This window comes from Vitis riparia, chromosome 9 (genome assembly GCF_004353265.1).
Source record: "Vitis riparia cultivar Riparia Gloire de Montpellier isolate 1030 chromosome 9, EGFV_Vit.rip_1.0, whole genome shotgun sequence".
Classification (NCBI taxonomy): Eukaryota; Viridiplantae; Streptophyta; class Magnoliopsida; order Vitales; family Vitaceae; genus Vitis; species Vitis riparia.
This window is the reverse complement of record NC_048439.1, coordinates 1,541,672-1,567,839: the sequence shown is the minus strand read 5'-3', so window position 1 is coordinate 1,567,839 and position 26,168 is coordinate 1,541,672. Positions and strand designations below refer to the sequence as shown.

General features: G+C 36.0%; 4 protein-coding genes across 6 annotated transcripts; 2 read left to right on the top strand and 2 right to left on the bottom strand.

The window, feature by feature from the left end:
• The first annotated feature begins 736 nt into the window (after nt 1-736).
• Nucleotides 737-7,641, top strand: LOC117922634 (U-box domain-containing protein 52-like). Of its 3 annotated transcripts, XR_004652520.1 has the most exons (9): nt 737-1,028; nt 2,351-2,448; nt 3,003-3,124; nt 3,400-3,651; nt 4,424-4,727; nt 5,156-5,263; nt 5,353-5,781; nt 6,293-7,054; nt 7,378-7,641. XR_004652520.1 is itself a non-coding variant. In XM_034840810.1 (8 exons), the coding sequence occupies exons 1-8, from the start codon at nt 860-862 to the stop codon at nt 7,001-7,003; spliced, it is 2,193 nt and encodes a 730-aa protein (XP_034696701.1). In that variant the 5' UTR covers nt 737-859; the 3' UTR covers nt 7,004-7,641. The 3 variants fall into 3 exon arrangements, 2 of the variants coding, with proteins under 2 accessions (XP_034696701.1, XP_034696702.1); XM_034840810.1 differs by having other exon boundaries at nt 6,293-7,641; XM_034840811.1 differs by having other exon boundaries at nt 904-1,032; nt 6,293-7,641.
• On the bottom strand, nt 7,597-11,667 carry LOC117922636 (tRNA N(3)-methylcytidine methyltransferase METTL2-like). The gene is made up of 9 exons (XM_034840812.1): nt 11,447-11,667; nt 11,265-11,363; nt 10,506-10,610; nt 9,661-9,768; nt 9,433-9,504; nt 9,283-9,333; nt 8,950-9,012; nt 8,727-8,851; nt 7,597-8,224 (listed from the first exon to the last, which is right to left on the bottom strand). The coding sequence occupies exons 1-9, from the start codon at nt 11,624-11,626 to the stop codon at nt 8,161-8,163; spliced, it is 867 nt and encodes a 288-aa protein (XP_034696703.1). The 5' UTR covers nt 11,627-11,667; the 3' UTR covers nt 7,597-8,160.
• An 835-nt stretch (nt 11,668-12,502) lies between these two features.
• Nucleotides 12,503-13,504, top strand: LOC117921491 (mitochondrial import inner membrane translocase subunit TIM23-1-like). Its single transcript, XM_034839372.1, has one exon. It carries the CDS (start codon nt 12,638-12,640, stop codon nt 13,190-13,192), a length of 555 nt encoding a protein of 184 aa, XP_034695263.1. The 5' UTR covers nt 12,503-12,637; the 3' UTR covers nt 13,193-13,504.
• A 2,189-nt stretch (nt 13,505-15,693) lies between these two features.
• On the bottom strand, nt 15,694-24,743 carry LOC117922242 (dihydrolipoyllysine-residue acetyltransferase component 2 of pyruvate dehydrogenase complex, mitochondrial). Its single transcript, XM_034840298.1, has 20 exons — nt 24,586-24,743; nt 24,452-24,501; nt 22,923-23,016; nt 21,205-21,299; nt 20,952-21,049; nt 20,822-20,862; nt 20,443-20,498; nt 20,284-20,358; nt 20,071-20,163; nt 18,676-18,921; nt 18,491-18,563; nt 18,310-18,404; nt 18,029-18,114; nt 17,851-17,926; nt 17,020-17,087; nt 16,868-16,934; nt 16,675-16,770; nt 16,486-16,588; nt 16,296-16,391; nt 15,694-16,192 (listed from the first exon to the last, which is right to left on the bottom strand). The coding sequence occupies exons 2-20, from the start codon at nt 24,488-24,490 to the stop codon at nt 16,122-16,124; spliced, it is 1,668 nt and encodes a 555-aa protein (XP_034696189.1). The 5' UTR covers nt 24,491-24,501; nt 24,586-24,743; the 3' UTR covers nt 15,694-16,121.
• Between the last annotated feature and the right edge of the window lie 1,425 nt (nt 24,744-26,168).

Sequence of the window (26,168 nt, the reverse complement as noted above, 5' to 3'; positions counted from 1 at the left end):
ATATATATTATTATTATTATTATTAAAGTAATACATAGTCATCTCTACTTTTATTTGAGTTATATTTATTTTCATTTTACAACATTTAACTTTATTTTTTATTATTTTAAATATATTTTTACACGTAATACTTTATTTTTAATTATTATTTATATTTATATGATTATTTTTCAAAATAATTATTATAAAACAATTGAAAACAAATGTAAATATGTTATTTGAAAACATCATATTAACTATTTAAAAAAAATTGTTTTCTATTTTTTTTTATCAATAAATGTGTTTTTTTTAATAATAAAAATTATTTTAAAAAATAATTAACAAACAAAACCTTAGTTACTTGCTATATTCCCTGATTTTTTATTTGTTAAAATATTTTTTAAAAATAATTTTTATTTATAATTTTTTATTTTAAATCATTATTTATATTTGAATAATTAATTTATTTTTAAATTGAAAGAAAAAAATTTAAGAAATTTTGAGGTATTATATATTTAAGAATTTTGGTCAACGATTTTACTGAGATTGAATTTCAACTTATTTATATTTTTGAGAAATAAAAATATTTTCAATTTTATTGTGAAAATAGAAAAAAAAAATTATATAAATTTTATGAAGAGAAACCAAGTCAAAATCTAACAAGAAAGTAGAAAAAAGAGGGGATGGCATTGGTTGAGGTAGTTAGGGTGGTGTCTTCATTCCCGCCAAATTTAGCAAGAAACGGTTACAAGAGGAAACATCCCCCAATGAAGGCAGCCCCTTCCCTCTCCCTTTCCTCTGTCTTCCTCCCTTGTCGGAGCTCAGCCCCTCTCGGTTGGGCCCGTGGCGGTGGTGGCGGCGGCGGTGGTGGTTGTTGGGCATGGCTTCCCAACAGAACCCACCATTGGAGGATAGCCTTTTCACCACAATCATCGCCATTGACAAGGACAAGAGCAGCCAATACGCCGTCAAATGGGCCGTCGATAACCTCCTGAGCAAGACATCAATTACCACCCTCATTCATGTCCGGAGCGTCAACTCTCAAACCCGTAGGTACCCCACGGGCCTTTTTTGGAAATTGTATTACTCTGTTGTATAGCTAGGAACAATGCTAGTTTTCAGGCCTGAGGTACATACTTTTAGATTTAATGGCCTTAAGATCGTTACTGCGTTTGAAATGAAAGGAAAAAGGTGATGAATGAGTGGGTTGGAAATATGTAGATGAGGTGTTTGTGTAAATTCCCTTTTTTTTTTTTATGCAATTTGGGTGTTTGGCGTAATACTTTAGGATTGGAAATGTTTTGACCTGAGGGACAGGATTTTAGAGTTAATGACCGGAGGATGTTACTGGGTTTGGAATGAAAGAAAAAGGTGATGAATTTGCAATTTGGAAAGATGTAGATGAGGTGTATGTGCTAATTTCTCTTTTATGGAATTTGGATGTTTTAGGAACAATGCTAGTCTTTAGACTCGGGGCGTGTGCTTTTAGAATTAGTGACCTTAGAATGGTCACTCATTTTGAAATGAAAGAGAAAAGTGATGAATGTGCAATTTGGAAAGATGTAGATGAGGTGTCTGTGTTGATTTCTCTTCTACGCAATTTGGGTGTTTTAGGAACAATGCTAGTCTTTAGATCCAAGGCATGTGCTCTTAGATTTAATGAACTTAGGATGATTACTGCATTTAACATGAAAGCAAAAAGTGAAATTTGGAAAGATGTAGAGAGGTGTGTGTACTGATTCATTTTCCTATGCAATTGGGCTGTTTAGGAACAATGCTGGTTTTTAGAACTGAGGCAAATTCTATTAGATTTAATGACCTTGGGATTGTTATGGAGTTTGAAAAGTAAGAAGTACTGAATGTGCAATTTGAAGGATATAGATGAGATGCTTTTGCCATTTCCTCTTCGATATGATTTGGGTGTAATCTATATTTCTTGGATCAGACTTTGACCATCTTATTTGAAAGCTAATTGGTGTCCAATGAGGGTAGGCTAAGCCTTTTATGGCATTTGACCACCATCATTTGGGTGACCCATCCACCGCCAACAATCCTTCCCCCAACATGATGCTCCCCATGGTTGAACCTATGACTTTGGCTTTGATACCAATTCTTAGATCGGGCTCTGACCATCTCATCCAAAAACCAATTGGTGTCTAGTGAGTGTAGGCTAAGACTTTTATGGCATTCGACCACCATCATTTGGGTGACCTATCCTCCGGGCTAAAGAGCGGCATTGTTACACTCCAATAGTATTGTTTGTTTATTTTATGTGTTTATATGAAAATCAAGCTAGTGTTATTGACATTTTCACAGCTACTACTTGTTACCAGTTTTATTGTTTCTGATGGATTTTTTTTGAACCTTTCAGAAGATGTGAACATGGCACCTAAAGGAGGTCGCCCACCAACTGAAACTGAGATGCAGCAGCTATTCCTTCCTTTCCGTGGATTCTGTGCTCGAAAAGGGGTAAGTAATTAAGCATATGTTTTGTTTTGTGCTCTTAAATGCTTAGTCTATATATCATATGTGCAAGACCTTTCACCCAACTTATGGTTTATCCATCAACAAGTTGCAGACTTCTCCTATGGTCTTCAGTAAACTGTCACTTGAATTCTTCTATGCTTGGCTTGGTTTTTAGCTTGCATGCTACTGGCTGAACTTTTTGGGGTCATATGATGACACTAACAAAATTTCAGCATAAAAAATGTATTTGGAACTTCATACAGCTCAATTTTCAACTTTCTCTTCTGGAAAAGTTGAAAAATCTCAACTATTCAAAGTTGGGCATGCTTGTGTAGCAATTTTTTATACCATTTGAAGATGAGATTTTGGCACTAAGATCCATGTCTGGTTTCTTGAAATTTGGGTTCTGTGTATTTTAAAGGGAAGAAACAAGATAAAAGTGAGAGCTCATGGTACCCAGGCATGAGATATAAGTAGAGCATTTCAAAAACTATTTTTGGCTTTTAGCATTGCAATTTAGGTAAAGTGGGGCTGATTTTTTATGGAAATTTGTTCAGATTGAAGCCAAGGAGGTGGTCCTCCATGACCTTGATATTGCAAGTGCACTTGTTGATTATATCAGCAACAACTCAGTCGGCAATATTGTTGTCGGGGCTTCAAACCGGAGTGTTCTTACAAGGTCTCCCTCTATCTCTCTCTCCTCCTCCCCCTCCCTCTCTCTATCTGTCTAGTCGTAGTATTTCCAAACCTTCTGAAGAAAATGTCTACCATGCAGAGATAGGTGGCATCGGTAAATTTTTTGGCTAAATCTTTTGCAGTTACTGTTTTATTGATACTGTTGCAACAGGGGTGCAGTTGCCCCACATATGAATTATCTGTCATTGAAATCTAAGAGAAGTGGGGAATGGGAATTAACATTGATATTTAATCTTCTCGATGATTTTCTCTATGCAGGAAATTTAGAAATCCAGATGTCCCAACTTGCTTAGCCAAGTCTGCACCGGAATCCTGTGCAGTATATGTTATATCAAAGGGAAAGATTCAGAGTGTCCGATCAGCAATTCGTTTTCAAACGCCTACTAGCAGTGTATCTAGTGGTGTAACCCAATTTCAAACACCTAAAGGTATGTCCCCGAGGGGACCTTCTAATCTGGGACGCCCTCCTCAACTTCCCACCGAAAGCCCAACCACTGAAGATATGGGCAGGTAAATAGAAAATGGTAAAACTATTTCCTTCTTTTTGGTAGGTGTTGTAAGTAACTTCCCATTCTCAGATATGCAACTCCCCATTCATTGATAAAATCAATGGAAATAGCAGAATGAAGACACGAACCCTTTCATGGTTGTATTGACTTTGATCAACTGGGGTTCTAGATTGGACCAGCTGGTGGGCCATGTATATTGTTGGATCATAGAGCTATTGATAATATTTTGGTGTTAGATTGAATGAAACTCCACTGTAGTTTTAGATATTGCAGGACAGTGTGGAATCTCACTGGGTTTTGTTAATAAAAGTCTGATATCATATTAAAAGCATTTTATAGATTGGCTTGAAGAGAAAGCAGTGCTGAAAATCCCATAGGTAAATTGGTATATCCATTGTGTAATGTTCAAAACTGTGTTTCTTATTTTGCCTGTTGATATCAACCAAAGATGCCAAGGAAAAGGATTAAAAACCTTGTACCATACTATAGAAGATAAACTACAGAAAATACTGCTTTGGTTTTTACTTCTTTCTTTTTTTTTCCTCTTTTCTTCTCCTTTCCCAGAAGCAAAAGAGTGCCGTATGGTAGGTCTTGGCTTGTGACGAAGTTTGATATTGATGTACTTACAATGTCACATGGACTGGACCTAATACAAGGATCATGGTGTTACAGGACACATTTGACTTTCTTCTCTTTTATCAGAAGATCTAAGCAATTGCTTGCTGTAACAAGTTTAGTTTTTATCGCTTTTGATTTTTTGGCATCCAATGCAGATCTGCTTTTAGGGGGAGCTGGAGAAGTGTAGAGCCAGACAATGGCTTTTTTGATAGGAGCACTGATTCCGTGCAGACGACTCCACGTGACAAGATAATGTCCAGCAGCAAGCTGTTTTCACCCCCTCAATCGAGGGTGAACCTTCACCATCGTCTCCGCATATCAGAGAATTCATCCCATCAAGGTTCTGTATCAGGCTCCAGTAATTATTCAGGGCCCTCCAGCTTGCGATCAAGTAATTCATCCTCTGAGAATTTAGAATTCTCCGGGAGCTCCGGGAGTTCTCTCTCATCACAAACTCAGGTGAGTTCAATACAATAAAACCCAGAGGCATTATATCTAATCTTTTACCAAACAGTGGGATCATTGACCAGACGAACCAGAAGATTGATTTTGTATTCCATGATTATAGACCGTCTGATCAGCTACCCTTTCAAGTTCCCCTATTAGTTGATTTCACTGGAAAACACAAATTTTTCTCATATTTTCCAACGATATGACACGCACACATGAGAATTCCCTTTTTGTTAGGGAAAAAAAAATAAAAAACTTTATTTTCATTAGGGTTTCTGATGAATTATTGCAATAAACACTTCATTGGAACCTCATTAAGCACATTTCAAGTATGGTTTTGGACTAGTTATACTCCAAAATTGCCCCTTTCAGTAGTAAAACAATACATGGTTGAAAATTTGAAATGCATATCATTTTTTGGATGAGTTGCTCTACAGAATGAGATGGATGCTGAGATGAATAGATTAAAGCTTGAACTAAAGCAATCCATGGATGCGTACAACTCAGCTTCCAAAGAAGCAATGACAGCCACACAGAGACACAGGGTATCATATCATATGCTTACAGTGATCTAAACACAGATAATCTGAGTCCTTTCCAAAGCAAACCTCAAAGACTTGTATATTGTTTCCAGGCAAGAGATATTCATCAGAGGAAGACAGAGGAAGCACGTAGGTTCCCAGAAGCCAGAATTGGTGAAGAGACAGCTTTAGCTATAGTGGAGTTGGAGAAGCAGAAGAGCAGGAAAGCTATGCAAGCAGCACAAATGGCTCAAAGACTAGCTGAACTGGAAGCGCATAAGAGAAAGAATGCTGAACTGAAGGCCAAGCGTGAGGCAGAAGCGAGTGGAAGAGCAATGGATAAACTGTCGCATAATGACATCCGGTATAGGAAATACACCATTGAAGATATTGAAGTTGCAACTGATTACTTCTCAAATTCACTGAAGATTGGTGAAGGTGGATATGGGCCTGTTTATAAAGGCTCACTTGATCATACACCTGTTGCCATTAAGGTTTTGAGACCAGACGTGTCACAGGGGCTGAAACAATTTAAACAAGAGGTATACCGTGTTCTTTACTCTGTTTGTTTAGGCAAAAGTAGATACCTGAGAGAAGAAATTTTGGATTCTTTTTTTTTTTTTGGGTGAGTGAATTATTTTCCCATCTCGATCAAGATCTATGGTAAATCTTTTCATGCATATTTTTTCCACACAAACAAACAAGGGAATATAGTTTGCATGAGAGACCATCTCCATGGATTTTCATATGTGCTGAACCAGTGGAATTCAAATCCTAACAAACTCAATCCAACAAGGCCAAATTGGTCAAACTTTTCTACCTCAAAGCTAAGGAGCAAACCCTTCATGTTCATCATAAAGCCCTTTTCTGTTAAAACACAAAGTATAGGATTGATAGGAGAAAGAACATGGTCATGGGGATATCTAGTTCTTGACATGATGCTTCACATCCATGACCAAACTTGATCTGTGGAATTTTTGAGCCACTTGTCTCACATGTGTGCTTATTTATTGAGTTAAACAACTAACTTCATTTTTCTGTTGTGACTTTCAGGTTGAGGTACTGAGCTGCATGAGACATCCAAACATGGTTCTCCTTGTAGGTGCCTGCCCTGAGTATGGATGCCTTGTGTATGAATACATGGAAAATGGCAGTTTAGATGACAGGCTTTTCAGAAGAAACAACACTCTCCCACTCCCATGGGCAACCCGTTTCAAGATAGCATCTGAGATCGCCTCTGCCCTTCTTTTCCTTCACCAAACAAAACCAGCTCCCCTAGTTCATCGTGATCTCAAGCCTGCCAACATTCTCCTGGGCAGAAATTATGTGAGCAAGATCAGTGATGTTGGCTTAGCACGGCTGGTTCCAGCTTCTGTGGCTGATAGTGTGACTCAATATCATATGACAGCAGCCGCTGGGACATTTTGTTACATTGATCCTGAGTATCAACAAACAGGAATGCTAGGTGTGAAATCAGACGTGTATTCGTTAGGTGTATTGTTACTACAAATTATTACAGCAAAGCCTCCAATGGGACTGACCCACCAAGTTGCTAGGTCCATTGAGAGAGGAACATTTGCAGAGATGCTTGATCCAACAGTGGAAGATTGGCCAGTTGAGGAGGCTTTATCATTTGCAAAAATGGCTTTGAATTGTTGTGAGCTAAGGAAGAAGGACCGGCCTGATCTTGGTTCAGTGGTTTTGCCAGAGCTGAACCGGCTAAGAGATCTCGGGTTGGATCATGAAGGCAGCTTGCAGGATTAACTAGGGGCATCTTATAATTCAGTTCTTTAATTGAGATAAGATGTCAGTCAGGTCAGTACCATTTGAAAGTTGCAACCACTGCACTATAAATCCATTTGCATATACTACTAGAGTGCAGTTACCTCCTCCAGACCCCATCATCACCCATAACAGCTGATTTGCACTATCATGAATTCTGTTTGGTAACCAAGAAAATGGAGGAAAAGAAATGAAATATTCAGCCCCACAAGAAGTGGCTGCAAAATTCTACATTCTCTTGCTTTTTCCTTCACCTTCTGGGCAATCAAATGCTATTTAGAATGCCTGTAATCTCTGTTATGTACAATCAAGGATGGATGAGACAATCCTAAAATGGAAATGTAAATCCAATGCAGATCACTTTTAGAAGAGGGTAGCAACTGTTCAGTTCAAAACTGGAAAAGGGAGTTTGAAGACTCATTCTGAAAAGGCCAGATTCCATCCACCTAGCCAAAAACAAGTCAGAAAAGGAGGGGAAAAAAGGGCATATGGAAGGTTATCGGTTTTGTTTTTGTCCATTTGTAAGTTGTCTGGAATGCTCTCGTCTTGTCAACTAGTTGAATAAAATACCTTAATTTATAGTTCGTATAAGACATTCAGCAAAGAAACTTTTGATGTTCTGCGAATCTTATACACTCGTCTGAATTATAAACCAGGCCATCTTTCATTAGGTAGAAAGGAGTCAGTTCTCCTCAGGGAATTATATATCACATACTTGAATAAATCATGATTGTTAAAAAACACTGTAGGACTGAATGGGGCAAGACACCAAGTCCTTGCAGATATACCGCCTTCTTTCAAATATTTCTTCAGGTTCAATTGAGCTTGTAGGAGAGTAGGATCTTCTTTACAATTAATTCTTTGAATTTGAGTTGGGTTGGACAAGCTTCTTCAATTCATCACTTCAGCCGCAAAAGCTTTCTGTCTTACCAGAAACTTCCATCTTTAGTTCTCTTTGGCAGGACTGAATCGATTCACTTCCACCACAAGATAGGAAACAAACAAGCCTTTTAGTTAAGGCCACAAGATAGAAAGTGTATAAGCCTTTTAGTTAAGAACTTCTCCACAGTTCCACCAGCATACTTGAGGGATCATTGAGTCCATGATTCACCCACCAAAACTGTCACCAGTCAAAGTCCTCAAATCGGACCAGCATCAGGAACATTGCAACCAAAGTTGCTGAATATGGCACGTATCCATCGCCTAAAATTAGAGGTCAAAAGTTGAAAACAACAAACCAAAAAGCAGTGTTAGAAAAGAAGCAAGTCAAATCATTTCTTGAAGTGAAACAACTTCTAAATGTGCACCTAGAGAGATTTGCTAGTGAATTAGATGCCAATATATTACATGCATTATCTTTGACGCTTTCTTCTAAATTTTCAACCTTTTTCCTTTGTCCTTGCTCTCGGTTGATTCTCTTTCAGATCTACATTCTGTTTGTTGCTTGTGATCATGGGTGTTTTATTTATTTCTTTATTAAATATATATTTGTGGAGGCAAATTCCTCCTTTGGTTCTGTATTCCCATACAATTTATTAATGACATTTAACTTTTAGAGGCTATAAGATGCCAGTTTCCTGATTAAAAGAAGAGAAGAAAATAATGTAATCATCTAAGAGCCAAAGACACTCTTGGACATACATATTCATGGACTATTAACAAGAAAGGAAAATTGTTGGAATGGTGGTGAACAACTGAAACATACCTATTCATAGTTACATTCCGAGAACGATTCTCTATTTGTTTGCAATATATGTTGACATCTACAGTAGTGAAGCCAGCTCTCGAAAACAAGTTTGACAAGAAATCTTCAGAGAAGTAAAACGAGCACTGGAGTACCCGAGTGAAGAACCATCAGAAACTAGGTCACACAAAGCATGTTGCTCACTGTACTAGGAACTCTTACACATAATCTACAGCATACTTACAGTACCATCCCTTCGGACATAAAAGTTCTCACTGATCTTCTGATTCCTATCTCGGAGCTTCACCTAAAAAGTTGGGAAGTATTTAATATATCAAACGGGAAGGATTCAGTTAATTCAGAGAAAAGAAAAGATAATGAAATGACATCAAATCTCAGACAAATGGTAGAGAAGGGTATTTATACCACATGGATGAATAATTTCATACCCTTCCTCCTCCCTTGAATACAGAGAGAGAGCATTCACAAATTACACTCTTATCTGTAATAACAGAAAAGATATGTGTATATATATTTAAGGAAGAGGAGGATATGGGATGGGAACTAGTATACTCACTTGGGCGAAATCTCCAATAGCATAATCCCGTACAAGAACAACACCATGTGGCTGCAAATTGAAAGTAAAACCATTCATGTCATTTTAGTGTAACAAATAATACATAAGAAACGAAAAAAAGTATCTCTACCAATACAATGCCACAGCCACCTTTAGTACTTTCTTCAGGTTCTGTAGAATCAGGGGCATCTTGTTTGGAGAAACTGCAGATAACATGAAAATCTGTTTAACATGTTAGTTGTTCATATGAACAGGGGAGTTATCTGAAAGCAAGTTAGAGCTCATACAAAGATGATAAAAAACCATGGTTTAAAGATGGATGCAAGTAACACAAACACAGGGGCAAGAACATCTATCTCAAATAATTTCTCCACTTACCAAGGTAATGACATCAACAGATGAAGGTTTAATTTTATCACTAAGGTCATCATTTGCAACATCACAGACAAATGCATTTACACGATCTCCTCTGAAATCTACATTAGACTGCATTAAGTAAAACAACACTAAGTTATTCACACTGCTCTGTGGCCTTTCGGCACCTCTACCAGAAACTGAACAATAAAAAAAACACAAAAAATGAAATTGGATAAGGAGACACCCAGGCACGGAATTAAATTCAAAAGGAACTTACACATAAGGCATGAACATTAGGGAATAAATCTTAAAATTTGAAAATGGACTAACAGGTATCATGGGCATGAATAAATGAATATTTCATAGCGGATAAAAACCCCCCTACAACATCTAATGAAAGAGAAAGGTAGGTAAAAGCCGTAATCAATGTCCACTTAATGTGGGGCCAGTTGAGGTACATGTAAAATTCACAAATTTCTCAGCCTAATTCAAAGCATTAAATGGGTATCTAGAAATAAAGCAACTAGGCAAAAAATTGATTTACTACTGGTGTAGAGTTATGTTTACAATGTTGCCAAACTGTATTGACTGTTGTGTAAATGCAAGTTGATTCACAAGCATTATGACACCATTTCACCAGTGCGCTGTTCAGCCTAATAAGTGAATAAAGTCATTAAAACATGCATTCAGTGGCATCATAAATAATCTTGAACTACCAAAAAATAATCGATGACAGTGAGTTAAACTAGACACTGGAGAAAATTTGAGCAGGATTTCCTCTTTTTCATCTAAACAGTAAATACAATTTAGAGAAGGGAGTGGAACTTAAGGATGCATTAAATTAACAAGGAAAAAGAGTGACAAACCTTAACAAGTTCAATTGCAAGGGGCGAGAAATCACAAGCATGAACATAAAGTTTGGGATAAACAGCCACAAGTGGAAACATAGTATTGCCAGCTCCACAACCAACCTGCCCCCAGGAAATGCCAAATTGCTTTTAGAAAAATGTGTTCCAATCAATGCCACAACTAGAAGTTCATCAAATTATGATCTACAAACACCATATTATAAAGAAAATATCATTTTTCTCATTGAGGATAGAAGAAAACTAAGTTGAAAACATATGAAAAAGAAGAATGCATAAGATTCAAGATTTTCGAAAAATATAACAAGGCCCCTTGACTCTTCTTTTTTATTGATCTAACAAAATGCCTATGCTTAAACAGTCAAGTGTTTGATCAAACATATTCACATACTCTCAGCTCATACAAAACTCACCTCCCACAACCCAAATACAAAATCAATACACACCCTGAAAAAGAACAACACATATCACTAAACCTCATTAGTCTCCATCCCCAACAGCTCCCTATTTTCATTTCCAAAATGGTTCACTTCCATCAATATACTCATCTTCCCTCAGCAAGAAAAAGGGGCAAACTTTCAAAGACCAAAACCCATACATTACATCTGATCAAGGCAAACCCACATTAACAATCATGTGGGTCACATAAATTTAGCTCCATCAAGTCAAAACCCAGCCCCAAACGCATCATCACACAATAAAACTCTAAATAATTCAAAAATTGGTTAATGGGTAGAGCCTAATCAGAAAAACCCAGACCTCCAAAAGGACCTTCCCATTGGTTGATGAAGTACCACAATGATCATCAGAGAAGTACGCTCCCCAGTCCTTCTCCAAGTAATGCCTGTCCTTGAAGAACTGAAACAAAGAAAAACGAAGAATCAACACTTGAAATGCATTCAAAAATGGAGTAATGATAAGGGTTACGAGCGATCGGTGACCTTGTTTTGGTGGCGCTTGTAGAACTTGTCCCAGTACTTTGTGGCGTTGTTCTGGTAATGGTCGTCAGAACCCAGATTCCCCGGTGGCGGATATCGAAGATGGAGCCGCCGGGCGGCGGCGAATGAGCCGAGGAGTGGGTGGAGGTGATAAGAAGAGAGTGGCGTTGGACTGGCTCTCATCTCTTTGCTGTCTCTGCGACTTGGGTCGTGTTTGGATCCGCTAAACGCAAAAATTGGCCATTTTAAGTCCTTTTCCTTTTTGTAGTACTTTAAAATCTAATATATATATATATATATATATATATATATATATTTATTATTATTATTATTTTTCTAAGAAACTTTCATAACCAAATATTAAGACTCTTCGTAATAACCCAAACCTCGAGTGTTATAACTTATAACCATGTATCGACCAGATTTAGGGTTTTATCAAATTACTTTTCATTTATTCATGTTATAAATTATTTTTTTTAATAAGTTGAAAGTTTTATGATTTTGTATTTATTGAAAGTTTTATAATGTTGTATTTAATATTTTATTAAATAATTTTTAATAACAACTTCTCATAATTTTGTGATATTTTAATAAAATAATGACACTTAATTATTAAATTATATATAATTATTGACTAAAAAGCTTTTATCACCTAACTCATTTAAATTAATTATTTGAAAAAATAATAATAATAAATTATTGAATCATTTTAAATTATTTTATAAAGTTTAAAACCCTTTTTCTTAATCCATAATATAATATTTATTTTTTCTTAATTCATAGTTGAATTTTTTTTCTTGTAACTTTAAAAAGAAATTTTGATTTTATAATTATAAAAACGTATTTATTTTTGCTAAAAATTGATAAAATTTTATCAAATAAATACATTAATTAAAGAGAAAAAAAAAGGAGAAGGTGGTGGAGGGAGTTAAAAAGAAAAAGGAAAAAAAAAAAGGCCAGAAAATCATGAACAAAATTTTATTGGCTTATTTCAAACGACGTCGTTGTGAATTCTATTGCTGATGGAGATTAAAACTGAACCGGTCCAATGCATCTAACCCAGCGACCTATACCGAACCCTACCAGCCCGATTCCACACAAAATCGTCGTCGACGCACCAAACTCTCTCTCTCTCTCTTCTGTACGCGAGGAGAAGAAGAGGACCAAACCCTAACCCTAGAGAGCTTCATTCACATGGAGGATCAACGAACCTCTCAGAACGACAACGACAATCGTCGTTTGTACAACCCCTATCAAGACCTCCAAATCCCAATCCACAATATCTACAAACTTCCCACGTCGCCGGAGTTCCTCTTCCAGGAAGAGTCCGTTGCCCAACGCCGTTCCTGGGGTGAAAACCTCACCTACTACACAGGCATCGGCTACCTTTCCGGCGCAGTCTCCGGCGCCGCCAAGGGCCTAGTCGACGGCGTCAAAGCTTCGGAGCCCGGGGACACCGTGAAACTGCGGATCAACCGGATCCTCAACGCCTCCGGCCACGCAGGAAGAAAATTCGGGAACCGGGCCGGCGTGATCGGGTTGATGTACGCGGGTTTGGAGAGCGGGATTGTGGCGGTGAGGGACACGGACGATGTGGTGAACAGCGTGGTGGCAGGTCTGGGCACCGGCGCGCTATATCGGGCGGCGGCTGGAGTGAGGTCGGCGGCGGTAGCGGGGGCGATCGGTGGGGTGGTGGTTGGGGCAGCGGTGACGGCGAAGCAGGTGTTGAAGCGATACGTGCCGATCTAGGGTTTGCACTGCACCATTCAAATCCAATTTTGATTAGTTAACCATATGAAAGAATTATATTCTCTAATCGTCTTGAAATTCGTCGAATTTTCCAGCTTGAGATGATATATACATGCTCTGATGGTTACTTTGATTTCCCTCTGTAATGTTGTATTGATTCATGATGATGAATAATAAAAACCTGAAATGGGATGGCACCAACATCTATGTTGATATGAGATTTGATCCAAACACTTAGCTTCAGACTCTGCATCAATGTATTGTGTTCTGCATTCTCAATGGAACTCATAATTTTCGGTGTCTTTGTGTTCATCTTTATCTGGTGATGGTTTGAGGTGAACTAGTATAGCTCTTTAGAAAGTTCGAATTTTCAGGTTGTTCGAATGGGCTCTCCAATGCTCTGTATAGGTTGTTTTCTTATCAAACTCATAATTTTCAGTGTCATGCTGTTGTTTTCTATATTTTGGAACTGTTGTGTTGGGGTTATGTGGTTTGATGTGAACTGGTGTATGTCTTCAGAGTTCGAATTCTTGGTTTATCTCACCAATGTATTGTGTTCATTGTTTTAACATGTAGGGTTGTAATGTGTGTGTGGTTTTTGGGAAACAATGAGTAATGGCAATGCCTCACTTGGTATTCTGCAGCACTAGATTGTGAAACCTTTCTCAGTAAAAGTTCAGATTAGCATTCTCATTGTTCTTGGGAAAGTGAGTGATGGCAATACCTCACTTGGTCTTTGCAAAATTAGATTGTGAAACTTTTATGGGTACAAGTTCACATTGACATTCTCATTGCTCCCAGTGAATCATGAGTAATAGCAGTGTCTCACTGTTCAAATTCTCGGGATGGTAATCTTTGTCTCTCCACTTGTCTGTGTAGATTGTTTTAACATGCCAATGACCTTTTAAGAGAAGGGTTTCAATTGTTTATAGTTCTTAGGGAACAATGAGCGATGTTAATGCCTCGCTCAGGCACTGCAATATTAGATTGTCAAACTTCTCCAGATGCAAGTTCAGTGCGACATTTTCATTGTTCTTGGGGAATGATGAGTCATGACAATGCCTCACTTGGGCTGAGGGATTCCACCTAAAACAGTGTGATTGATGTGTATGTCATTGTTCTGATATGGATGTCAAAGTGGATTTTACATTTAGAGTGAAGATTAAAGTCTGGTTTGATTTTTATGAAGAATCCTGAATCACACCCGGTGGACTCTGGATGTAGTGGAGGGTTTGTACCTTTAGTGTAATTGATGTCTATGATCCTGTGATTGGCTTAGTTGGGTGTACATTCAAGTAATGTGCACCAATGGGGGGTAGGGGCTGTGATACTTGGCTCGATCTATGGCTGAAACAAGAACATATCTAAAAGAATGCACCAATGGCAAGGATACCTGAATGATTCAAGTTTGCTGATTTATGTGTGTCCTCAGTCTTATGTGTGGTTCTGTTCTACTCATAGAACTGTTTGCTGTGTTGATAGCCCTGCAAGTGCAGGCTTTTATTAGTTGCATTGGTGAATGAAGGGGTGAACAAGCCTGTCTTTTACCGGATTTTCTGAACCATTCTTGATCTGGGGATTGTTGAACTCCGGCCAAGTTTGGGTTTGATGCAGGTTCAACCATCCCGCAGCCTGGAGATTTGAGGGTGTGGTGTTGCCATGCATTAGCCAAAGAAGGCACAGTTGGGTAGGTATTTTGAGCTGAGTTGCTCTCTTCTCTAGTTGGAGAATCCAATGAATAGAACTTGCTTCAATTTTCTGGGGAAATTTTCAAATGGTATGCTGTTTGTCTTGAGCAAATCCTACACAAACGAAAGGGTAAAAATGAGTTTTATGTTGCCCATATCAGGAGCTCAATAGAAGGCTTCCTTTGTATCACAAAAAGGAAAAAAAGAAAGAAGAAACAAGTGTTTATTCTTGGTATATCGGGAAATAGATGAAATAATAATTATTTAAAATTTTTAAAATTTTAAAATTAGAAGGAAAAAATTATGAATTAAAAAGATTTTTTCGTGTTTTTTAGTAAGGAACAAGTTAAAAAACTAGGAAGGCCGTTACAAGAAAAAGTAAATAAAAATGAAAATTTAGAAGAAAAAAAAGTTGTATATTTTAGATTCTGCATTGTTTGCATAAAATGGAAAATAAAAGGAATGAAATTATATTATTAAAGTTTTTATTTTATTTTATTTTATTTTATTCCACTTTTGACAAGAGACCGGGGAAGACATTTTTAGAATCTTTTTTTTCAAAAAAGCTGTTTTTCTATTTTTAAAAGCTGTTTTTGAAAGTCATTGTCTTTAGAAAAAGTTATTTGAAAATTTAAGCATTCAAAATTTTTTGACTTATTTTTTATCAAGGTGATGTGTATTTATTTGTAATACAAAAATTTTCAAAACATTGTTCATATTTTTAATTATTTATCATAGCATTTAAAAAAATATCTATTTTTATAACGAATATTAAAAAAATAAATTTCCAAACAGACTACAATATCTTGGATGTAAGGCAAATTGGTCACGCCTTATTGGCCCCGCCCAAGCGTGAGGGTTGGGCATGATACTGTGATTGATGTCTCTGGGTTGTTTTTGGACAAACCATTTTGGGGTTGGATTATTAGCATAGCAAGTCTAACAAACATCCGACGACGACGAAAGCCTGCGAAAAAGATGATGATACATTTCAAGGGAAACATCTTCTGGATAGAAGGAAGCTTTACACTCTACTTGACCAAAATTGAGAGTTCGATTGCCTCAATCCCCGTCGTCTTATTCTTCTAAAAAATCCATGCATGCAGCCTTTCCCATCTGCGACCAAATCTCACAACTCAAGAAATGAATACTTCACTCGGACTCAGAATGTCCCTCATCTGGATTCATAACATTAAAAGTTAACATATGTTTTGACGTGTGATGGGAAGCTGTTGTTCGACCTACAGCAACATTGATTCTGGGTTCTCGATATAGGATTTGAACGCCTTAAGCCATTCTGCACCAATTGCACCTGCACGCAAAGGCCGAGAGTGTTTGTGTTAAATGTAAAAGCTGGCTTGGAATGAAGGCACCTACTCACATCTTAATATACATACTCGTTAAGAGCTACTTACCATCAATGACACGATGATCACAGCTTAGTGTCACTGACATGAAGGAGGCAAACTTGAATTCATCAGGGCCTGTGCCAGGTACAACCCTCTTCTCGGCTGCAAAAGAACAGAGTTCATCAATGAGGATGGGGATGATGATGATGATGATGAATGTACAAAAGGGTATTAATATTAAGCGTCTTTATCTTACCAGACCCAATGGCTAGAATGCCTGACTGAGGAGGATTGATGATGGCACAGAATTGCTTGATACCAAAGGGTCCTCCCAGATTAGACACAGTAAATGTCCCTCCCTGCAAGGAGGATGAAGCCAGTTTTCATATGTTAGATCCTAGCGATCACTTGCCAACAACTAATAACATTGAAACATAATTTTTACCTCATAATCTACGGGCTTCAAGTTGTTCTCCTTGGCTTTCTGGGCCAACTGCTTGACCTCTTCAGAAATCTTGGACAGACCTTTCTTGTCTGCGTCCTGCAAATTTCATGGTATGATTTTGTGTTAAATAAACTTTTATTGGAACTACAAGCATAAACTGTTTCAATTATAAACAAACTGAGAAATAACCCACCTTGATGACGGGGACAAAGAGTCCATTATCCGTCTGCACAGCAACATTGATATTCACATTGTGGTACCTGGATTAGTCCCAAAAAGAAAAATGTAAGTGTATGTGATATGGTAATTAAATAGCAATGTTAACATCTAAGATCTATTACTCACTGACGAATATAGTCATTGGTCCATGAACTATTGCATTGAGGAACTTTTCGAAGAGCCAAAGCAGCAGCCTGCAATAAGAAATTATTATGAAATTTTCTAAATCATGTCACCGTTCCTCCCAAGTAGCTATTCCTAAAGTAAGGTAGTAGCATCCATTTCTCTAGGCTGAAAGGGCTGGTTTTATGGTGATAAAGAAATGTCCTTTGGCAATATTTTTGAAAACAGTTTTTAAAAATATTTTTAAAAAACTGTTCTTTTATATTTTCTAATGTTTGGAATTGGAATGTTCTCAACCTATTTTTTGTGTTTCCAAATATTTCTTAAAAATAACTTTTATTTGTAATTTTAAATCATTCTTCATATTTGTATAATTATATTTTATACCAAGCCCCAAAAAATCAAGTGAAAACAACTAAAAATAATTAAAATATATTCTCAAAAAAATACCCAATTTTCAAAACAAGTTCTCAAAAGATTGTTTTTTGTCAAACAATTATCAAACGTATTTTCAAATCTAAAAAACAGAACAGTGTTCTGTTTTTAAGAATAAAAAGGTGTATTCAAAAACAGTTCCCAAACATGCTTATAATTTTTTGATGCAGCATGCTCATCACATTTTCACTTCAACCTTTTTCTTTTTCAAAGAGCAAACTGAAAAACCTCATGATAACAGATGTCACTGTTATTGTGGTGGTGTCGCTAGAACTGGTTCTACTCTGAACTTGCTCCCAGCATCTTCACTATCCTCTTGGGGTTTTAACATGGACGAGAATAGAAAACAATTTGCATGTCTCAACCATGAAGAGCTATTTTGCTAGGAAAATTTAGTACCTTAATTACAAGATCATTGATGGATATCCGCTTTCCACCAGAAGCTTCTTGTATTGAATTGAGTTGGCTTCGCAAACTGCACAGAGAGAGAGAGAGAGAGAGAGAGCAACAGCTTAGATCATCACAGAAGATTGAAACGTGGGTTATTTTTTAAAAGATGGAAGGAACTAATGCTCACTCCATAAGTTTGTCAACACATGTATCCACTGTCAAATAATAATGGGGAATAGTCTGCTTCGATAATAATAGGCGTGAAGCTGTGATCTGTCAAGGTAATACCAAAAAGTTGACTTCAGAAGATGAAGCTTCAATGTGCTAAACATTAACAATAGGAAAGATTAAGCATAGATCTGAAAGCTTGCAAACAAACAGAAGAGACATGGCTAAATATAATGGATTTCTATAATATGCATTGGAACCCCAAAAGATGATAGAACAAGAGTTCGGAATAAGTATTACCTTTCTTATCTGAGAATGAGGGAGGTCCGTGTAATCTAATGCCATTGTATCTGTGACCTTAGGAGCTGTTAGTGAACCTTCCTTCCCACGAGAAGCTACATTATAGTGGAAAATATAAATAAAATTTCCAATAATCAGCTTAAATTACCATTGAAGAATAGTGTATAAAAATAAAATATACCCAAGTAATCTTCAATATCAGCCTTCACAATGCTTCCATCAGGACCCGTTCCTTTGATGCTTGAAAGAGGTACCTACTTTCATGGAAAAGAATCAAATGATGCACGAGAATCGACTCACCATTAGTCAATATGAAATTAATGGATGAATAACAAAGTTTTAGTCTTAGTATCGTATTTAACGTACATTGTGTTCTTCAGCCAGTTTTCTTGCAAGAGGACTAGCAAAAATGCGACCTTCTGTTGAAGAAGCTGCACTAGCCTTAGAACTCTTTGGCTCTGGAGAACTGGTAGGTTCCTCTTTTACCTCTTCTTTTTTTGGTGGGGTAGAATCAGATGATCCTTTGCTTTCCGCCGCAGCATCTGATGGGGAAGGTTTATAATCCTTGAATTTTGCAATGTCTTCCTCTTCCTCCACAGTTATAGCAATCACCTATTTCAAAACATAATACAGATTCCCTAAGTTAATAAACAAATTCCACAGTGATTTTATTCTTTATTCACTAACCAAATTGCCCCAGGTTAAGATAATTTAACCAAATAAAAAAAAACAATGGTTTTGTTTCAATACTGAAGACAGAAGATCTGACTATCGTAAACATGCCTGGTTTCTACAGGAAAGGCAGGAAAATCTTTAAGACAAAGCTACTGTCATCCAAGTTTATTTCATTGATTGCTAGGCAGTCAAGAAATAACATGACCGTGAAAATGAAATATGATATTTAAATGTATGGTTGGCAAGAAAAGTAACGTAGAATGAAAGTTAATGCATTAGTGAGAATATTAACAATTGATAATAATATGAGAGAGGTCCACTTAGATGATTTGGTTACTTGCAACAAACCAATGAATGAACCAACAAGGAATGAAAGCTAATTCTATCTTTTGATGATTCTCCCAGAGTATTGGAACTATAGTACACCCATGATCACATCAACTGGATTATGCCTGCTCACATCAACTGGATTATGCCTGCAATATATCTTGATGCTCGGAAAGATCAAATTAGACAAAAAAGTTTTACATTAAGCTATGGAATCTTGAGCCATTAGTTCACATGACATATAGCATATTTAAGCATAAGCACAATTTGGGAATTGCAAATCCATTGAAAATTTCTTTCTTCATGCTTTTTCGTAATAATACCATGAATTCTCTTAATTGGAATGGCAAGCAGTAAATGTGGTAGAGAAATGAAATTCATATTTAAGAAGTGCCTTACTTGGCCAAACAACAAACTTAACCAAAAGACATTTTACTTATAGCATCATATCATATTTGCGACATAGTTAGTTACATAGACAGACCATTGAGGCAAAGATAATCTAGGGTCTGCAGCCAATTTTAATGTTTTGGAAGGTTTCAACTTCAGTCAAGAAGAGATGGCATTAGAAATAAGCATGCAGAGCCTGGCAGGGAAAAATATATTAGAAGTTTGAAGCTCTAAAGTGAGCTAGATGCAATTTATGAAAATGCTATAATTTGATGGCTGGCAAACACATGAGATAGAAAGCAGCTAGCTTTGAAAGAAAGAGTTAGACAATAGCAACCAAGTGACCTTAGTGACAAATAAAAGCAATACCTCACCAACTTTAATTTCTTTTGCCCCATCTCCTTGAATTATCTTAGCAAGATATCCTTCTTCCATGCATTCCATCTCAACTGTTGCTTTATCCTACAAATATCAATTCAATGAAAGGTAAACGTCAGTTTTCCAGATGAGTAAAGCACATAACCAGAGTGCTCCATTAATTGAGAGAATTTAACCAACAGACTCAGAGTACAAGGGCCCTACAGTCTCAACTTCACAGAGCACTTCGCCAGGAGAGATTTTATCACCCTCTTTCTTCAACCACCTTGCAATGCTACCCTGCATTTGATAAACAAAACATTCAAGCATAAAACAGTAAATTGAGCATGGTTTGTATCCTCATAGCTTCAGAAAGGCGCATGCCTCAGTCATTGTAGGAGAAAGAGAAGGCATTCCAATCTTTTGATGTGCAGGAAGACCTGTCATTTATTGCACAGAATCATCCATATATCATAAACCATTCCAACATAAATTAGGTAGGAGCAGCAGTAGATTAATGACTAAATCAGTCATATGAGAGTTAGTTAGCAATAATATTATAACTTGAAAAAAAACATGAGCAGAGCGGCAACAAAACATTTGTTGCATGGAGATGAAACAATGCAAGATTCTCCTAAAAGCATGATTAAAGGGCAGCTTGTCATTAAGTGTATATTTTAGTTTTAAAAAAAAATGGCATCATAGAATGCTACAAAGGGAATAGTATTATTGAAGTCAAAGTAGAAAAGAAATCACACTTCACCTGAATCTGATGAAAAACCTCTTCTTAGATGCATGCATGAACTGACATCAGATAAAAGAATAATTAACAAAGTTCCATAACGTTAGATGTAATCATTAAGAAATAGTTTGACAAATGGCACAAGACATACCCTGAAAAACCTTTGCTCAACAGAGAACCAGTCACTGGAATTCCCATTTTCATTGCTGTCCTTGAAACATTGCCCTTGAATATTCCTAACGATGTTATCTACAGAAGCGTATGATAGTTGGCTCATGAATTCTTAGTTTGGACAATGAACACATATTTATTAAAAATAATGAGTCTAGCAAAGGCAAAAGAAAAAGATGATGATGAAGAAGAAGAAGAGATGTAACGGGTAAAACTGAGAAGCTCCAACTTACCGTATCAGTATTTATTGCTCTATAAGTGTGACCGAAGCTGGCAGTGCTCGGAGAGTTACAATCCCGATATCTTTCTCCAGGTATCTTCAGAATATCTGGGAATTACAAACTTTTCTTACAACAACAAATACAAAACCAAAGAGCAGCCTGGTGCTGCAGTTACTGAAGCCAACTTGCTATGTGAGTTAGGGAACTTGATGCAGTGAGCTTATCAACATTATCAACCCTAGGGCAAAGGGGATGAAACTTTTGAGTTTTCATGCTAAATGCTCCCATATACTCCAGTGCCATAACTCTATAAGTACCATATTAGGACAGACTTGGGTGCTAAGATACTTAAATGTTGCAAATCTCCTCCTAACATGATATCATAGAGGTTGTCCCTAACATACCCCCAGTTGATTGTCTGTTCTCTAACTGTTATAGGTAATCATGAGATTGAATCTTGCCCACCACTTATATGACAAAGGGATAACTAAAAACATTTTACCCAACCAAAAGATTTCATATTACTCTGATCAAATAAACAAAAAAAAAAGGATTGGTCATTACCTCCAATCAATAATTTTTACCTTTTAACCTTCTGTTGGATTCCCTATATGGATCTATTTTTTTTAAAACAATGTACGTCATGCATAATATGTGCATAGAGCCTTTTACTAGTCTTGGTGGACGATAGGTAACAACAAACTGGCACCAACTTGATTTTCTTGGAACCTTTTTGACACTATTAATGAGCATCAATGAAACCCTTGAGGCCTAATTCAAGTGGAAAAGGGTTGGGGAGAACTTATAGGAGGTTCCAAGTTCAAGTCTTGGTGAGGATAAACATTTACCTATTAAAAAAATTTATTAAGGAGAATCAATGAAGCTTATCAACAGTTTTTTGGTACCCCAATAGGATGGCTGGTGGCAACATAAATTTGCATATCTTGGTCATCAGCTGGTTGTTGGGGGTAGATCCTAAGTTCAATCCAAAACTCACCTTGTAGTGAAGATATAAGAAGTGTTTTTTTGCCTATGAATCACCTACCTTGCAGTTTTCCATTCACAAAATAAAAGAGCATACACAAAATGACAAGAAAATAGACTATGGAAATAGAAATCCTAAGAGGCAAGGAATCTATATTGAATTAGTGGCAATAATTAAAAATTCAAGGTGTATATGTGTATAACAGAAACCATATATGAATATTACAAAATTATACATCACACGTGGTTAATGCTTTGTTAAGACAATTTTGGGTCACATACTTGATATGTGTCATGAATCCAGAACTCACATATGATGGTACAATTGGAACTCTTCAGCACCACATGCATTTAGATGCACATAAGCCAGCCAAACCTGATTCCATGGATGTCTACATGCATATGTCGTGTGCGCACAGACACCTTTGAGGTGTAAACAAGGACATTTGGAAACCCACAAAAACATGATTGCAGATGCAAGAAGGGTGGACATATATAATAAAAAAAAAATCTGCTTTCTTTGATTGACTACATATGCAGAATCTTCGATTATATTCAGAAAAATGCAGTACACAAGAAAGTAGAAGCAAAAATAGACCCTAATTTATCTGATTGGCAATGTAAAATAAACTCATAAACCTCTAGGCAGACTAATTGAACTTGGAGCCATAGACAGCAGTAACTGACATTTTAATCAGTAAATGAATGATAAATTAGACCCTTGTTCACCAAGATCAGCAACATACCATCTCCTTTGCTGCTGAAGGGACGAGCCTTGTTAGAAAACTGACGGACCAAAGTGGAATGCTCCTGCCGTAGTAAGTTGGGAGCATTTCTTAGCTGTAAAAGAGCACAAGTATCATAAGAGGAGCTTCCATTTTCAGTGGTTGGCACACATAAGAGAGTGAAAACACATATTCTCAGTTTGGCAGGAAGTGGTGCAGAGCTTCATCCAATTAAGACAACAAATTGCAAATCTTGTGTCAAATAATTTAAAAGAGGTGCTCCTTGAATATGTATCTGTTTCCCCAAATAAGCATCCCCAAAAACTTCAAAAACCAAGAGCGGGAGAAAGAATAGACTTGAGATCTAAACTTCAGAAGCATTGCTTTCTGGTTTTCCTTCCTTTCTTCTTCTGCAGTCCTGTTTCTTCTCTCCTTTCTTGGCTACAAACCATCTGCCTTCTGATATTTCATCTCATTTAGGAGTGCATTGACATTCAGTGTGTTTTAAGTGTAAATCCTCCATAAAGTTCTTTGTTTATTTTCAAGAGAAAACATTAGATTCTATATGGTGCTTTGTTAACTAAAATACACTAACTTTTAACTTCACCATGATTATGTACTAAATCTAACTTTGGTTTCAATTCAGACCCTAGACAAAACTCCAAATCAGGTGAGACCATAAACCATACTCTTGGGATTTAACCCCTAAATCATCATCTCATGCACGGTGTTCTATTAGACAGCTTGACTAATAGTATCTAACTAAATTTTTCCTGATTTATACAAAAGCTTCACACTTCTAACATTTCTAACATGCAGTTGTTGATTAATATGTCTATATAGTGCATTCATCCATGTCATTATATCTGTATGAAATGATTGCATGTACTGTCTTTCCTGAGAACCCATTGCCAGAATAGCATATTTTAGGCATAGCTATTGGGTTTTCATTTTAGAGGCTATTATTTATGAAATTCCAATTTCACATGGTTACTCTGTAAAGATTATCAAATGCCTCTAAATCGCTCAAGTTCCTATTATTGGAGAGGTTTTTGTATCTCACATGATTAGTACATGAATATTATCGGATGCCTATAAATCGGTCAAGTTCCCATTATTTGATAATGAATGTTAGCATTCAACATTGTTCTCACTTGTAAACCTCAAAACAAATTTTGTTTCAAAGATAAAGCCACGAGGAAAACTAATGGCTATTTCATAACACCCTTCACTAGAAGCTCTAAATTGAAATTTAAATCACTAGTTCTTTTAATCACACAATTCACAATGCAAAAAAGCACAAAAAAAAAAAAAGAAGCCCAAATAAAAGGTCAAATTCAAACAAAATAAACCTGAAAATGAAATGATTCGGTTTCGATCAAATTCAATCTCAACACAGATTCAACAGTGTTCCACAATACAAACCTAATTTCAGATTATTTCAAACCAAAAACAAAAACATTGCCACAGCAAGAACACAATTACCTAAAAATCAGAGACTGCAAATCACATATTTTCATCTGCATATATATTTTTATATATGTGAGTACCTTTTTGGAATGATTGAACACGCGAGATGTGTACGTCATGGTGCGAAGCTCTAATCAAGAACAAAAAACACAAATAAAAATTTGGAGAGAAAAAAATAGAAGAAAAATCGGCTGAGGAGAGATTAAGATTGTACGGACAACAGATCGATTCGTGAGGTTTAGGGTTTGGAATGAGTCGAAGAGGACCTGTAGATCGGTTTTCTTTTCCTCCCTTTGCTTTTTAATTTTTCCTTTCTCTATTTTTCTCGCGAACCAAACAGAGGCTGAAAGCGAGAAAAATGTGGTTGGTGCGTGCGCGTGGCGTGGCAGCTACTTATATACAATTCGTCCGCAGGACCGCAGGCTCAGTACACTAGTCTCAGCTCGCCACGACGTCGTATTGGACACATTGAAGTCCAATGTGTGACGTGGCAGCTTTGGGTTTCATCTTGTGGATTTATAATAATATTTGAAATGAACTTTTATCATTTTTTTCACATGATTTTTAAGTCTGATAATGAAAATATCATATTTTTCGAAATAGAAAGAGTCAAAATAATATAAAAAAAATAGGTTTAATTGTTAGTACATGGAATTTTTTAAATAATATTTAAAAAAAAAAAACTCATATTACAAAAATGTTTAAGTTAAGGAAAGTTTATCACATGAATCAATGACCTTTATGTTTTACGTGAGACGTAGAGGTAAGAGAAAGTGATGATGCATCCTATGAGACATCCATACATGAGAGAATCCTAAATTCAAAAAGGATCTCGAGGATTTAAAATGGTTCTTGAATTGTTTTTTATAGTTCTTACAAAGTGTTGGCAGTCAAGTTTAAGTCCAATATAGTTTATTGGTAGAAAAAAATGACAAGAATAGTACTCATCTCAAAATATTTGTTAAACTAATCTTTTTGCATCCACGTAAGCATCTACATGGATTTTTTTTTTGTGTAAAACCACCGTTGGTGACTGTGGTTTTACAATTTTCCTTAGAACCATCGTTAATGACTGTGGTTTTACAAGTTTCAGAAATTATTTTTAATTCATCTATGTTTTAATGATATTATGATTTTAATATTATTTTTAAAATATTTTTTACCATAATAACCATAAAACAACTTTTATTAAGGAATAACCTAAAATCATAATTATTGGCATTAATTTTTATATGAAAATATAAAATTTTAAAATAATATAAATAATTTATTTAGTTATTTTAAAATTTTAAAATAATATGAAAAAATAATTTTCTTTAATTCATATGTGATAAAATTCATAAAACAAATAAATATTTTATTTACCATAAATATATAAATTTTTATGGAAATACAGGTGAAATTATTTTCTCAAAATTTTAAGGAAAATATGAAAAAATAAAGATAATATATATATATATAATTTTAAAATAGTCGTAAAGAAAAATTTATTAAGGATAATTTGTAAATAAAAATAATTTTAAACTAACAATGGAAAATTGTAAAAAAAAATTCTCACTCCAAAAAGAACTTTAAGCAAATTTGGTACATCGTTAAGAAATTTTGGTACATCCATAATTTACACTAAAATTAAAAATAAAAAAGCAAAGTTTTAAAATCTCATATTTTTTTAGTTGATGTATGGTTATATGAGTTCCTCTTAAAGATATTTGTGAAACCCCACAGTCAGTAATTATGCCTATGACAGTGATTTTTAAGGATATTTTCAAAATTTCTTACAATTTTCGTTTAAAGTTA